The following is a 14,762-nucleotide window of genomic DNA, read 5'->3' on the forward strand; positions in this document are numbered from 1 at the left end:
GGGTGCTTACAGAGGAGTGTGACCTGGGCCGCCACTATGTGGCAGGGCTGGGACACCCACCAGAGCATCTTGGGTTCAAGGACAGTGGCCAACATGGATTTATCTGGCTGTGTTAGGATAGCAAAGTTGTCTCTCTCTTTTTTTTTTCCTCCTAAACCCCACTTCATTTGGAGCAGTAATTTGTAGTAGGGTTTATTCATGCAATTGGATCCCACACCGCAGCTCTGAGAAGCAAACTGCTGATACAGCAACATGGGCGGATCCCAAAAGCACGCCAGGAGAGGAAGCCTCGCACAGCAGATTGCATACCGAATAATTCCATGTATAGAGAATTCTAGAGCAGGTAAAAGGAATCTGTTCTGATATGTTCCAGCTACAAGAGGGAACTGACAGGGACAGGGTTAGGGTGATGACAATGCCCTACACCTTGATAAGGGCGTGGGTTATGCGGGTGTATGCATGTGCCAGAACTCAGCCAATGTGCGCTTAAGGTCTGTGTGCTTTGTGACATGTAAATTTTGCTTCAAAAGATTTTTTTTTGTTACTTTAGATTTTATTTATTGATTTCAGAGAAAGGAGAGAAAGAAAGGGTAGAGGAGGATGGAAGCATTAACTCGCAGTAGTTGCTTCTCTTATGTGCCTTGACCAGGCAAGCCTGGGGTTTCAAACTGGCGACCTCACCATTCCAGGTCAACACTTTATCCACTGCGCCACCACAGGTCAGGCCTCAAAAGGTTCTAAAAAATTAAATGAATGTTGAACTCTCGGTAATCACAGACGTGTGAAGTATTTAGAGCAGCGGTTCTCAACCTTAAAAATGTATTGTATAATAAATATGTATTTTCCGATGGCTTTAGGCGACCCCTGTGTTTTGGTCGTTTGACCCCCGCCAGGGTCGCGACCCACAGGTTGAGAACCGCTGATTTAGAGAGAGGTGCCCTGGTTCCTGCAACTTACTCTGAAATTCAGGCAAAAAAATTAAGGATGATTTTTGAGTGGGTAGAGGGATGGATGGATGGATGGACAGATATGTGACAAAGAAAATATAGCAAAATGTTAGTGATGGCTTCCAGGTGGTGGGAGATATGTTGGCATTCACTGGGAAATTCTTCCAGTTTTGGCTGTGTGTTTGGAAACGTTCATACTGAAATGTTGGAGATGTGGGAGGGGACAATTAGATAGAGCCCTTCCCCGAGCGGTGAAGCAGGGTTCCCAGGTGAGTTGCTCCAAGCAGAGACCGTCATCCTTACTCATCTCTGTCCCAGCCCTGTGCAGGCCCGGCCCTGAGTCAGCACCTAAGTACACGCTGCCCCAGGTGTCTGAGGACTGGAACCCAGGACTCCTCATTTCTAGGCACCCCTCCGCATCAGTTGGTCGGAGCCCATATTCTTCCAGAGATCATGGACTTGTGCTCCAGGGCTGTGAATCGCACCTGCATATAGGAATACAGGTGACTGATCCCAGGAACAGGGCTGGGGGGCCCCGGGCAGAGAAGCGGCCCCTGGTGGGGCCCTCGCCTGGTGTTGCTTCCTGGAGGTGTGTTTGAAGTGGTGGGAAGCCAGAGCGGTTTCTCCAAATAAATAACCCAGGGAAAAGACAAGCCCCTCAGATCAAAGGAGGGCTTTGGCCCAAACCTGAACCCAAGTCAGGCGTGGGCTCTCGACTCCAATCTGCCGAGCAGAGGGAGGAGCAGGGAAAGTCTGTCTGCTGTGCAAACATCCCCATCTCTGCCCTTCCTGGGTTTGTGTGAGGCCGCGATCAGGAGCAGGGGCAGGCTGAGCTGTCTGGACTGCTGCCAGGCCGCCTCAGGACATTGCAGCCCAGCTTCCAGGCACAGCAGGGAGCCAGCAGGTCGGCCCCTTGTTGTGTCCCAGCCTGGGGGCTCCCTGGGGGCTGCTGCCTGCCTGTCTCGGGGCCTCACGGAAGCTCCTTGGGGAACTGTTCCCGGCCGACCTCCTTGTCCTGAGTTTAGCCGCCCTCCTGGTTAGTGTCAGTACCGCCAGGGGACAGAGAGATGGATAGAAATGCAAGAAGCCAGCAGGTCCGGCTCCTCCAGCAGCGGGGGAGGGGGGGGGGGACTACTAGGTCACGGAGGTGTGTCAGAGTGGAGGGAGATCCCCCAGAAGTAGAGCTCTCACCCCTCAGTGTGCACATGAATCCCTGAGCCTCGGCCAAGATGCCTTATTTCCATGGGCTCTCAGGAGAGGCTGGTGCTGCCGGTCCCTGGACCACACTCAGAGCAACACCACCAATGGCCACAACCCCTTCTCTCACAAAGCTTATGGACAGTAGACAAACTCGCAAGTAAATATATGATTGTAAGCGGTGTCAGGTGAAGACACTGTGGAAGGTCTTGACAGAGATGACCTTCCTCAGATGGGGGTGTCAGGAAAAGCTTCTCTAAGAAAAGGGCTTTTACTGAGACCCGAGGGTGGGTGGAGCAGGAGAAAGCATTCCAGGCAATAGGGGTAGCATGTGAAAAGGTCCTGGGGTAGAAAGGAGCTTGGCATCTTTAAGGAAAAACAGAGAGGCTGATATGGCAGGAGTAGAAACTGCTGTGGATCGAGCTGGAGAGTGACCCCAGCCATGTATGGCCAGGTGAGGAGTTCTGACTTCATTTTAGGTGTGATGGAAGGGTTTTAAAGCAAAAATGGTCCATAATCCACGCTGACTGGTCTATGGAATGTGGGCTGGGTGTGGGGCGGGGGGAATGGTTCTTGCAGAATCTTACAGGAAAGTGCCTAAGACTATGGTGGTGGCATGACTTTCATTCTTTCTAATGTGGGTCACCTTTCCTAAGGACATGCATGTTTGGGGGACATGCTACAATTGGAGACAGGAAATCCCTTTTGCCAGTAAAGTAATATGAGGTCTCATTGAGTAAAATGGGCATTTGAGAGCAAGACTTGTAAGAAAACTAATCTTCATCTCTCTTTTCCCTTTTGGCTCCTCTTTAGTCAGGATTGTTTCCATAGTAAATATCAAAACACAACTCAAATTGGCTTAAATGAAAAAGGCACTTCATTGGCTCCTGTAATTGAAAAGGGCAGGCACAGGGCAGGGGTCTCAAATTCGTGGCCCGCCCACCAATTTTGTGCGGCCCGCAGATTAATCCACGAAGTTTGATTAGTCTGTGGGCCGCACAAAATTGGTGGGCGGGCCGCACGGCCACGAGTTTGAGACCCCTGGGCGCTCAAGTACCGCCCCCTCCATCCCCAGTTCCTGAGCGCAAGCTTCATCCTCAGGCAGGCCCTCTCAGATTGCAGGTGTGCCGGCCATGGGGGATGAGAACCAGCTTTCCCAGTAGTTTCGTGCATGCCCCCTGAGCTTGCCTTGGGTCACGTGACCATCCCTGAACCATTCACAGCGCCCAGGGAGTGGAATGACGTCATTGGCCAGGCTGGGTCACGTGTCCACCAGGTGGCTCTGCCGCACCTGGACCGCATGACTGAGAGTGAGGGAGACGTGGGTGTCAACGGAAGAGTGAGGTGCTGTAGGCAGGACAAGGGAAACAGGCGAGCAAAGCCCACCAATGTCCACAGTGTCCACCCTGCCTGCACCCGGGTCTCCCTCTGTCTCACCCTAGATTAGGGGAGCGTATTCTCCCACCAGTCGTGAAAACTGCTCCTCCGTCTGGGCTCTGGGCGAAACTCCAACCCTGTCTGGCCCTTGCCTCTCCTAGTGACACAGAGCGCTGAGCAGGAGCGTGTTGCCCGGGGCGCAAGGCCTTTGCCCCGGGATGGCGGGCCCATCCTGAAACTAAACGCGCTTCTCAACCTGTGCCTCTGCAGGGCAGGGTCGGCCTCAGAACCATCCAGGGTGTCAGGTGTGTGTGTCAACGTGACTGGCTGGGTTCTGCATGCTTATCAAACTCTCAGAGAACGCTTCTCTCCCTGTCTCTCCGGCTCTCTGTCTCCTCTCTCTGTATGTCTCTGTCTCTGTCTCTGTCTCTCTCTCCTCTAGACCTTTCCAGCTCAGGCCGTCAGCTGCCCGCACCCCACCTTCAGGGAGTCTGGGATGAGTCGCTCTGGTGCCCCGTCCCCTCCTCCTCTCCCTTGAAATCTGAACATGGGTGCTTGAGAACTCCAGCTCTGATACAAGAATAGCTTGAATACACAGATCAGAACCACGCTGACAATAGCTGACCTGTTCCAGGGTCTGGTGGTTTTGAGAACAGCTCTCTTTCCAGGCGCATTCAGACTAGCCCTCTCAGCGAGGAGTCAGCCTTTTTATACCCTGCCCCATTCCCTCTGCTCCTCTGGGCCCCACCTGGTGAAGTAACTGGTGCAGCCTTGAGCCAGTGGGCCCTCCCTGATGATGGCATTCTTCCTATGACAGGCCCTCGTTACGGCCACCTGGTGCGCATGCCTGGTGGACCCCTTACTCCCCGCACTGGTCCCTCCGCCCTCACCACTAAGTCCCAGCCCCACCCCCATGCATTCCGAGGACTCGAACCTGTGCCCACCGCACCGTCTTTCCCTGCTGGGGTTGTTTCTCTGCCTGGAACTCACACGGCTCCTGCCCTGTCCTTCCCCTCAGGTCTCTGCTCATATGTCACCTTCTTGGTGACGATTTCCCTGAACCCCTTGTGATACAGTCACTCCTTCCCTCTTCTCTGCGGATTATTCTCCACGGCTCCTAACCTGCAGACACCCTGGGAGAGATTTCCTTGTTCTTGTTCTTTCTTGACTCCCACCCACCCACTCACACAGGACTGGGAGCTCTCCCTGACTTGGGGCAGGCTCCTTTCCTGAGTCGTTTGCCGCTGGGGCCCAGGGCCTGGAACTGTCATGCAGTAGGCACTTAATAAATGTGTGTTGAGTTAATTCCACTCAGCAGAGGCCTCTGGGCTGCACTCCCACTGCCCGCCCATCCCTCTCCGTCCCTGCCAGCAAGCAGTCTTTATAAAATACACAGGGACTTGTCCCCGGCTCCTCTGGTCTGCCAGTGGCCCCTCAGCCTTCAGGGCCAGGTCCAAAGTCTTCAATTTTGCACCCAAGGTGCGTCAGGAGCGGACGCTGCTCACCTCAGCTGCTCCTCGAACTTGGCAACCCTCATGGTGATTTAGCACCGATTTTGTGCTCTTTGAAATAAAAACTGATGTGAGAAGGAGCCCCGTCCGCACCAGGCGGGAACCCCTCAGCATGGAGAGGGTGACACAGGAGCCATCGGAATCACAGGGGGAGTATGGTGGGTCTCACCCTGGAGGGAGGAGGCGCAGAAAGGGCAGGGGGCACTTTGCAGACATCTTTCCGGAGCCTTGGAAACAAGTGGGCCCACACAGGGCAACTCCAGGCCAGGACAGATGCCAAGCCAACTGCTGATGCTGGGATTTTCAGTTAAAAACACAATTGACGGAATGTTTATTTCCACAGTCACTGACCCAGCCAGAAGCATGCACACAACCAGCTGGGAAGGTGTGCAGCTGGGGTTTGACTTGCGCAGGTCAAGGCTCTGACTCAGCCCCCGGGGAGGCTTCACTTGGAGGTCGCTGAACTCTGTGAGAAGGGCACAGGGCCCTGTGGGCTGGGCCTCCCTGCGTTCGTCCAGGGCAAACGAGAGGATAGAAGCCTTAGAGCCAGCAGTCTCCCTGTGCTGGGAGAGGAGATCCATTCCACAGAGATGCCGTGTCCTCTGTAAGGGATATGCTAAAGCCTGGGCGAGACCCAGGTCAGCTTGTCCCTAAAGTCAGGTATCCTGTCCCCAGGGACCCTAGCCCAGTACACTGCCTGGACCTGTGTGCCCTGAAGGAACCCCTCTGATACCCTGGGAGCCCGGTCAGCCGGCTGTGGGAGTGTGGCAGAGCAGGCTCTCTCTCTCGCTGCAGCCTGCAGGGTGAGGCAGGACACAGCTCCACCGTGGGGACCCTCCCATGCGCCATGGGGGTGGCGGCAGCCTCTCCTCCCACGGGGCAAGGGGCTCCGGCTCCACCAGCAGAGGTGGAGCTCTGCTCAGCCCCCAGCAGCAGTGCTGGAGGCTGTGGCTGTGACATCCGGGGCCCTGGCAGCTGTGGGAGTCTCAGATATGTCTGGGGAAAGGGGGGGACCATGCAAGGGGGCCAGACTTTCCATGCGGGCAAGTGGTTTGGGGATGTCAGGTGTCTAACGCCTGGGGACCAAGATTAGAAGATCCTGGGACACTTGGGTTACGTCTTAGAGTGGAATCTCACAACAGATTGCACATTTCCAGAGGTCGCCGTGGCCGCTGGGAGGATGGTGGTGGAGAGAAGGAATGTGGAGTCAGGGAGGCAGACCCTGCTCCTCCATTGCGGGCCGGCGGGAAGCTGGGGTACAGCTGGGGGCCAGGGACCCGTCTGCTCCCTGTGCCCTGGGTTTCTTTCTCCTCTTCACTCCCATCCACTGGAAGTGGTAACTAATCCCGGGCTGAGTATATAATCCTCTTTTATCTTCTTACCTCCCTCCTCTTTTCCTTTGGGGATTCTGTTTTACTTGAACAGTAGGGACAAGCGAAACCCTCCTGAGAGGGAGAGGGCTTCCCCACCCCCTCCTTGCCCTCTGCGGTGCCTGGAGCCCCCACCCCCCGTGCATGCCTTCCAAGGAGAAGGCTCCAGGCAGAACCTGTGCCCAGCGCCCGGCGCAGTCTCCCCGATGTCCTATTTGTGTCTCTTCCCCGCTCCATAAACACACTGCTCCGTGGGTACGGCTTTCCTGTTGTCCCGCTGTTGAGCAAGTGTCTCTTATTTAGCAGCACTTCTTAACCAATGACGCAGTTCTACCGATCGGTCAGTGGAAGAGCCTAAAAATCCCACTTGGTACGTGGGGGGGCCGAGGCTGGCTGCGTGAGTCCGTGAACAGGCGGCAGACACAGGTGATGGCGATACACTAACCTCACTTGGACATTCTGGTAGCAGGGGCCTGTCACTGCCACACACTTCGCATGTGTCACCTCATCCTGCCCTGCAGCTCTAGAAGGCAGCTACAGTTATCCCATTTTATAGACGAGGAAACCGAGGCTTAGCTTGTTCAATGAATGGCCAAGTTCACGCGCGGCTGTCAGGCTGCAGATCTGAGAGTTACCCTGGCCTCTGTCCTGTGGCAGAGCCTGACGCTCCACGCTGAGCCAGTACTGTGTCCCCTGTTCACGAGGTCGACACCTCGCTCGTGGTCGACTGAACTAGGGGCTCTCACACTTGAGCGCACAGAGCCGTGTCCTGGAGGCTTGTAGACACGGGGTGCTGGACCTCCGTCCTGGTCCGGGAGGTTGGCAGGTCCGGAGTGCGGCTGCGCTCCGGGTAGGGGGACGTCCCTCGGCGAACCAGGCTCTGCACTGAGTTGGAACGCCAGTGTGGACCTACTACGTGACCCTCAATACTCACTGCAGCTCCAGTACAAGTGTCCATGACCACGGCAATGTTCTCGATCTGTTCTGCCCAGCGTGGTGGCTAATTCTAGCTGCTCATGGCTATCAGACATTTGAAATGTGTCCCAGGTGTGACTGCAGGCTTGGATTCTTATTTTAAATTTTATCTCATTTTAATGAAATTTCAAATTTACCCAGCATACCTAACCTGTGACTAGCAGCCACCGTCTCAGATGGCACAGCTTTAAGCACAAAGGAGAGTGAGATGTGTCACTGTGATGTCATGACTTACACTCGCTCTTCACCGTGAGTAAGAGTGAACTCTGTATTAGGAAATGTCTCCTTGGCTGGAGGGTGATGCATAGGGCGATGACAGGGGCCGTTCTGAGGGCTAGGATCTGAGGTCCTGCTCCCCTAGCAGCAGGACAGGCAGGGGACAGGCAGGGGACAGGCAGGGGACAGGCACGGGGTGCTGGCGCCACCTGTGCCGAGTGAGCAGGGTGGGCGTGAGGTTTCAGGGCAGCAGCGACGAAGGCTTTGAAGCCACCAGCGAAGTAGCTTATTTGGGGTGTGGAGGGGGATTTGACAGGCAGGACCCGAGGGTATTATTAGCTCTCTGATCTGCCTGGGATGGGGGCCTCTCTTCTCTTAGGCTCTGCAGGTGGGTCTCCCCTGGGAATTTCCCCTATCAGAGGAGGTGTTTCCTTGGGGAAACATCATTTAAGACTCTGTGGAGGTACACAGCACCCCTGAGGCATGTTGACTCTCTAAACTAGGATGTCAAGTGATTCCTCAGTTGAAGCAGGGAGCAGAGAAGGTGACAGTGCCCCATACGTTAGGGTGCGACAGTAGTTCTTCTCTCAGATGCTGGTTCAGTCTTCCATGTACTGTTCCCAACCTCTGTGAGCAACCTTCTTTTGCTCTGAGGGCCTCGGTTTGCCCCCCTGGAACGTGGGGAGGGTGGGGTTGAATTAGATGCTTGCTGGTCAGAGCGTAGCCCTCCACCCAGCAGGGCAGCAGCCTCCCTGGGGAGCTTGTTAGAAATGCAGGTTCAGATCCCAGGGCTGCTGGGCCAGTCTGCAAACCCAGGCTCTCCGACTCCCGTCCCAGGGCCCTTCAGCTGCCGTACAGCGAGTCCGCATTCCTGCAGCTCCCACGACTACGACGTGAGCACTGACCACGGGCCAGGCTCAGAGCTCTAAGCCCTTGGGATAGAGCGTCTCGTTTGATCCTCACTGGACTGTGGAATTTGGGATACATTATTCTAATTCTGCAGGCAAACCGGTGAGGCCCAGGTGCTCGGGTGACTTTTTTTCAACGTAAGGTGTGTGTGTGTGTGGCTGAGATGGCAGATGCTGGGTCCCCCGTTCTCAGTCACCACACGGTCCTGCTTGTCTAGGTCCCCGTGAAATTGGAATCGCCTCAGTGTAGAGAGGACAGGGGCAGGGATGGCTGTCCCGGTGCTGTCTCAGATCACCCTGCAGGTCCCTGCTCACCCCTGCCCCAGAGCTTAGACGAGCCCTCTCCCCTACCTTCTCCCTCTGCCTCTGTTAATTCTTGAAGAAAGCCCTGAGGCCAAGTGCCCCAGGTAGGTGTGTACCTGCTGGTGCTGCTGCTCTGGGGAGGGAGGTCTGAGCAGGATACAGAGAAGAAATGATGGTTGGGGATGGGAGGGGCTTGGAGAGATGGGGGGAGAGGGGGCGGGATTAAGAAGTACAAATTGCCAGTTGTGAAAACAATCCCTGGGAGGTAGAGCACAGCATAGGGAATGTAGTCAATGATATTGTAACAACTAGGTGTGGTGCAGGTGGGTACGAGACCTGCTGGGGGGACCGCTTCGCAACTTAGATAAATGTCTCATCACTGTGTCGTACATCGAAAACTAATATAACATTGAATGTCAACTGGAATTGAAAAATAACCTTAAAAAATAATCTAAAAAAGTGATTAAGAAACAAGAACCCAGCAGCCCCTTTGGAGGCTGGAATAACGCGGCTCCTCTCTCACTGTGCAGGTGACAAGCCCCGGACCCCGTGCAGCTGCAGCCGGGCTACCTGCAGGAAGAGGAACGACCCAGGTGCCCGGGGCGATGGCAGCCGGGAGAGGCAGAGACGCGGTGGCAGGCAGCGCCCTCGCTCCTCCCCGGCTCCTGCCCCCTCCGCCGGTTCCCGTGAGGCCTGGCAAACCCAGGAACCGAGCCGCTGCTGGACAGTGGGGGACACCGCCCTTGGAAAATGTCCGCTTGCTGTTTTGAAGACTTGCAGAAGAGCCCGGAGTGCTGAAGGGCACGGCTCCCCTTTGGAATAGGCCGGCTGGGGGCCGTGGGGACCAGCAAGGGAAGCGGCCATCCAGCCTCGGCCACCAGCTTCCGGAGACTTCTCACACTGTCGATTGGCAGCGCTCGCTCAGTCGAGAACTCCCGTGGCTGGGATTTGTCGTCTTGGCAACTTGGAGAAGCCGAACCCAAACCTCAAGGCCAGAGAGCGTTCCGTGGCCACCGGACAAAGCCGTCCTCCCTTGGTGTTGCTCTCCCAAATGGAATCTGAGAACATTTGCAAGTCACTTCAATAGACTGTTTCTGGGGGTTGTTGTAGATACTGAGGTGATGGGAGCTACTTACGGGCGAGGAAGCAGGTGGACCATCGCCAGCAATGTGGGGTTCACATGTTAGGGCTGGGAGGGCCCTGCCTCCCTGGCTCAGGCAGGGCTGGCTCAGAGACATGGCAGGAGAGCTTTTAACGTCAGGAAAAAGAGGTTTGAGCTTGAGCCCTCCAGATGGAATTGTCTTTACGTCCAACAAGAAAGTGATCTCCTATGTCTTTGAAATGAGCTGTGATCTGACCGGACTCGTCGTGCCAGAGCTCCAGATCCTACAGTCCAGACGTGCAGGCCCCAAGGGGAGCCCCTCGCTGCGGGTCACCGGCCGTCAGGGCAGAAGGGGTGCTGTATCCAGACTGCCCCCTCCCCCTGCCACACCCTGCCTGGCCTGTCACCTTCCTTTACAAAGGGAAGGGACCAGATCCTGGACCCAAAGGCCAGACTCCATCAAAGGAACCCTTTGATGATTTGGTGCTTTCCAACAGCAGCCAGCCAACTACCTTTGGTTTTTCTAAACTGATGGAGACTTGAGAGCAGGGCTCTGGCTTTTCCCCTAAGGACCACAGAACACTCCTGTCCCCAGTGTCCCCTCCTTTCTATTGCAAAGAGCATGAAAGCAGGACACTCCTCTTCTGGGGCCGTGGGAAAGGCGCCGTTCCCAGATGCCGAGATGCATGACTTCGGCCATCGGCTGAGGCACTAGAATGGGTCCTGTTGTTCTCTGCCGACCAGGCCTGGGCCCGGCAAGGTGCCCGTTACAAGGACACCACAGGCATTGATTCTGGGAGGACTGTCCCCTCCCTTCCCGGGCTTCCAGCATACCTGTGTGGGGCGGCGGGGCGGGGGGGGGGGGATACAGCAAAGGGCCAGTTGCTCCCTTTCAGACCCTCCTGCAGCCCTCAAACACTGAGCTCACACAAAGCGCCTCACCTGGAGTGAAAGGTCAGGGATGATCAGATTGGCCCTAAGCTAGTTCAGAGGGCGGTGTGAGATAGATTTGAACCACTTTCTCGGTGTGGCAGAATATCTGTTTATTTCTGGGCACAACTACAGTCAGGCTCAGGGGAGGGACCGGGGACACAGTCCCCTCTATGCAGTCTGTTTGCCACACGGGACTTGAAGACAAAGACATGTCCTCCAAGTGGCATTATATTCTGAAAGGGCAATCTGGTGTCTTTTTAAAAAGGTTCATTTTGAGGTTTATCTAGACAGATTCCCGTATCACCTTCTGTACGAGTAAAAGAAAAAAAAAAGTGGTTTTAGTAAAATGGAAGTTTTGTGAATCTCTCTCACGTAAAAATAAATCTGTAGTCTAGGGCTGCTAAATTCTCCACAAGGTCAGAGCCTGGTTCCTTGTGTTCGCATTGATGTCTGCAGTGCATGGCTCCCCCTCTATGGCCAAAGATAGCTGCTGAGATCCAGCCTTCATATCTATATTCCAACCAGCAGGAAGTAGGGGAGAAAGACTTCCTGTCTTCCCTTAAGAACATTTCCTGAAATTCACACACTGTATGTCTTTTATGTTGGCCAGAACCTAATTCCAAGGCCACAACTAATGTGAGAGGTAATGGAGAAGGTCGCCTTCACTCTAGGTGGCCATGTACCCAGATAAAAATCAGGAATTTTTTTTTACTGAATAAGGAGAGAAAATAGATATTGCAGGACTTAGCTATTTCTGCTCCCACCTTCTCCTTGGATGGTTTACATAGGAGGGTTTATAACATCTAGGCATCATATTTGGGATTTCTAGATTATTATTAAGACTTGTTTTAGAAGCATAGACTGTTAAAGTTGGAGTCAAGCTTAGAAATCGATCTGTTTAGCCTGACCCAAGTGGTGGCACAGTAAATAGAGCATCGGACTGGGATGTGGAGGACCCGATTCGACACCCCAGGGTCACTGGCTTGAGGGCAGGCTCACCAGCTTGAGCTCAGGGTCACTGACTTGTGCGTGGGATCATTGACATGACCCCATGATCGCTAGCTTGAGCCCAAAGGTCACTGGCTTGAAGCCCAGGGCCACTGGCTTGAGCAAGAGGTCACTCGCTCTGCTGTAGCCCCCGGTCAAGGCACATATGAGAAAGCAATCATTGAGCAACTAAGGTGTCCCATGAAGAATTGATGCTTCTCATCTCTCTCCTTTCCTGTCTGTCCCTATCTGTCCCTCTTTCTGACTCTCTGTCAAAAAAAAAAAAAAAAAAAAAATCGGTCTGTTTACATCTTTTTTTTTGAGATTAAGAAACTGAGGCCCAGAGAGGTTATCAAATCAGCTGCGATCACACAGCAAGTTGGCGCCATCTAACTCCCAGCTCCTGTTCAGTGGGAGTGGTTTTGTTTTTCTGTGTTTCCAAGAAAAAAAGCTGCTTCAGACGGAGCGGAGGGAGTTCGAGCATCCAGGATGGAATTCCATCCCTCACAGGGTCTGAGCTGCAGGACACGGGCGGGACGGCGGCAGGGTTGGCATGCCCCGATCTGCCCAGCGCTGAGTCACGGCCGGCTGCAGGGTGCCCGTCCTGGCACTGTCTTCTCCACGTGTGCACGTGGCCCAGACTGTGGGTCTGCCCCGAACGCTGACTCCAGCCCACAGAGAGTGCAGGTCTGACCTGGTGTACTTATATTTCAGGGAAAACTCAGCCAGGATGGGATTTGCCAGGAGGCAGGACTGTTCCTTCAAGGCGATGCTGATAGTCAACTGGTTCCTCCTGGCCTGCTACCCTGGGGACATGACCACAGGTGAGCCAAGAGCAGTTGAAGCAAGTTGCTGGGGCGGGGGCAGGAGAAGGAGCCATAGGGCTCTGACAGTCCCTGCTTGTCCCTTGATCCCAGACAGGCCTCATTCTGGGCTTCAGTCCCATCACACACAAAGTGAAGTGGATGGACTAGACTCAGGGGTTAACAACGTGGTGTCCAGAGGAGCCACTGCAGCTGGCCAGGCAGGGACCAGGGTCACCTGGGGAGTTTAGGCCCCTGGAAAGGGACACCCACTTCTCTTCTCAGTTCTGGCAAAGTGTTGCCCTATGTGATAGTGAAGCCCTTGTTGTAGGAGCTTGTGAATTAAAAAAATAATATATTTTTTTTAAATTCATTTGAGAGAGAGAGAGAGAGAGAGAGAGAGAGAGAGAGAAAAGGGGGGAGGAGCAGGAAGCATCAACTCCCATATGTGCCTTGACCAGGCAAACCTGGGATTTTGAACCAGCAACCTCATTGTTCCAGGTTGACACTTGATCTACTGCACTAACCACTGGTCAAGTGGATCCTGTGAATCTTTAAGAGAAGCCAGACATCTAGATTTTTATGCAAAAGTTCCCTCCTTGTTAAACGTGGGCAACCAGCTTTGATTTTACAGGCCACGTGTCTGTGAGCCGTCTGGCCCCCTCGGGGCCGCCTGACGTCAGCGTTCCCTTCCCTTCCCATCCGAAGATCCAATATATATTAAATATACGTGCTCTGGACAAGGTTTCGATCTACTTTTTTTTATCTCAGTATCAACTTTTTCTTTGAGGGATTTTGCCTTAACACCCAAAAAAGCACAAGGCATGTTCAGCTAGGTACAGAAAATAGTGATTAAATAAACCAAAATAGAGGTAGAGGGTTTAGTAATAAAACCATCAGTCAATTGCTTTGAAAAAAAAATTATTCTCAGCCCCGGCCTGATGGCTCAGTTGGAGCATCCCCCTGAAGCTCGGCGGTTGCGATTTGATCCCTGGTCAGGGCACATATAGGAGTGGGTCCATATTCCTGTGTCTGTCTCTCTCCCTCCCTTCCTCTCTTGCTAAAATAAATAAATAAGTAAATTTATTCTAATTCATTCAGCTGGATGCTCTTCTATACTATGGATAAAGGACCTTAGATTATATTATATTTTGGTTTTTCTCAACCCAATGATGAAAGGAAGTCTAATTCTTCACTATCGAAACTCCTTCAATATGATTCCTCGAAGAATCGTTCCGACCCAATAGGGAACAGAGCAAGCCATCAACATTTTAACATTTGATGCAACAATTGACAACGTTGCCTGAAGTCATTCATGGATCCTCCCGTTGTTTATTCAAGGAATACACACTAAGCGGGCCCTGAGCCTGTCAGGAGCTGGCTTGGGGTTTCTCTCTGAGAGTGATCGCAGCAGGGGTGCTGGGGAGGTTTCATCGGGTCCTGCCCTGGGCGTGCCCTCTCTTATCCTGGGTCCCCTCTTCTGTTTGAGTACAAACCGTGAGGAAAGTCTGGCTCCCTCTGGTCTGTGCTTTTCTCTGACGTCAGAGGGATGCAGATGCCAGCCCTGGCCGTTTATGGTCCAACTAGGTCGGGCTTCCATTCACTCTCACCCCGATTCCCGCGGCCCCTCCTGGGAGGGGCGGTTGCCATGGTGATTGTGCAGTGTACAGGCATTGACCATTTCCAGCCACTCAAATGGACACCCACTGAAATTGACCTTCACCGAGAGCTGAAGCATCCAGGTCCAGCGAAGGCACTTTCACAAGTCGAAGGCCAAGCTTGTGACCACTGTGCTTTCACTGTGGGGTCTCAGAGCTGCTGGGCTCATGCTCTTGAGGACAGGAGAGTCCGAAGGGTCAGGCTGACCGCCTTCAAACCCAGGTGCAGAGTCTGACGCACAAGCACGCCCTTGGAGAGGGCAGGGGCAGTCAGCGCTGCCCTGGAGGTATGGGTGGGGAGACCTGAGGCTTTGCCCATGGATTTAGAATGATTCTTGCTCAGCCAGCTCGTGGCTCCCTGCCTGGGCCACTGGGCTCGCCAGTTGGCCTCATGTTTCCAGCACAACTGGGGAGTCACCTCCTTGCAAACGGACACCCCAGGTCTAGGACTAGATGGAGGGCAGCCCAGGGCCTC

At 54.0% G+C, this 14,762-nt stretch overlaps 1 protein-coding gene across 5 annotated transcripts in view; it reads left to right on the top strand.

Moving 5' to 3' along the window:
• CEMIP (cell migration inducing hyaluronidase 1) overlaps positions 1–14,762 on the top strand; it is a 155,975-nt gene that overhangs the window by 67,440 nt on the left and 73,773 nt on the right. For 2 of the 5 annotated variants that reach the window (XM_066240080.1, XM_066240081.1), the window contains exons 4-5: positions 9,335–10,666; positions 12,541–12,650. In XM_066240080.1, coding sequence (XP_066096177.1) covers positions 10,623–10,666; positions 12,541–12,650 — 154 coding nt within the window. In that variant the 5' untranslated portion in view covers positions 9,335–10,622. The remainder of the gene's footprint in view (positions 1–9,334; positions 10,667–12,540; positions 12,651–14,762) is intronic. The other 3 variants (XM_066240079.1, XM_066240083.1, XM_066240082.1) reach the window with 2 other exon arrangements.

The sequence above is a fragment of the Saccopteryx bilineata genome, chromosome 7 (genome assembly GCF_036850765.1).
Source record: "Saccopteryx bilineata isolate mSacBil1 chromosome 7, mSacBil1_pri_phased_curated, whole genome shotgun sequence".
NCBI classification, from domain to species: Eukaryota; Metazoa; Chordata; class Mammalia; order Chiroptera; family Emballonuridae; genus Saccopteryx; species Saccopteryx bilineata.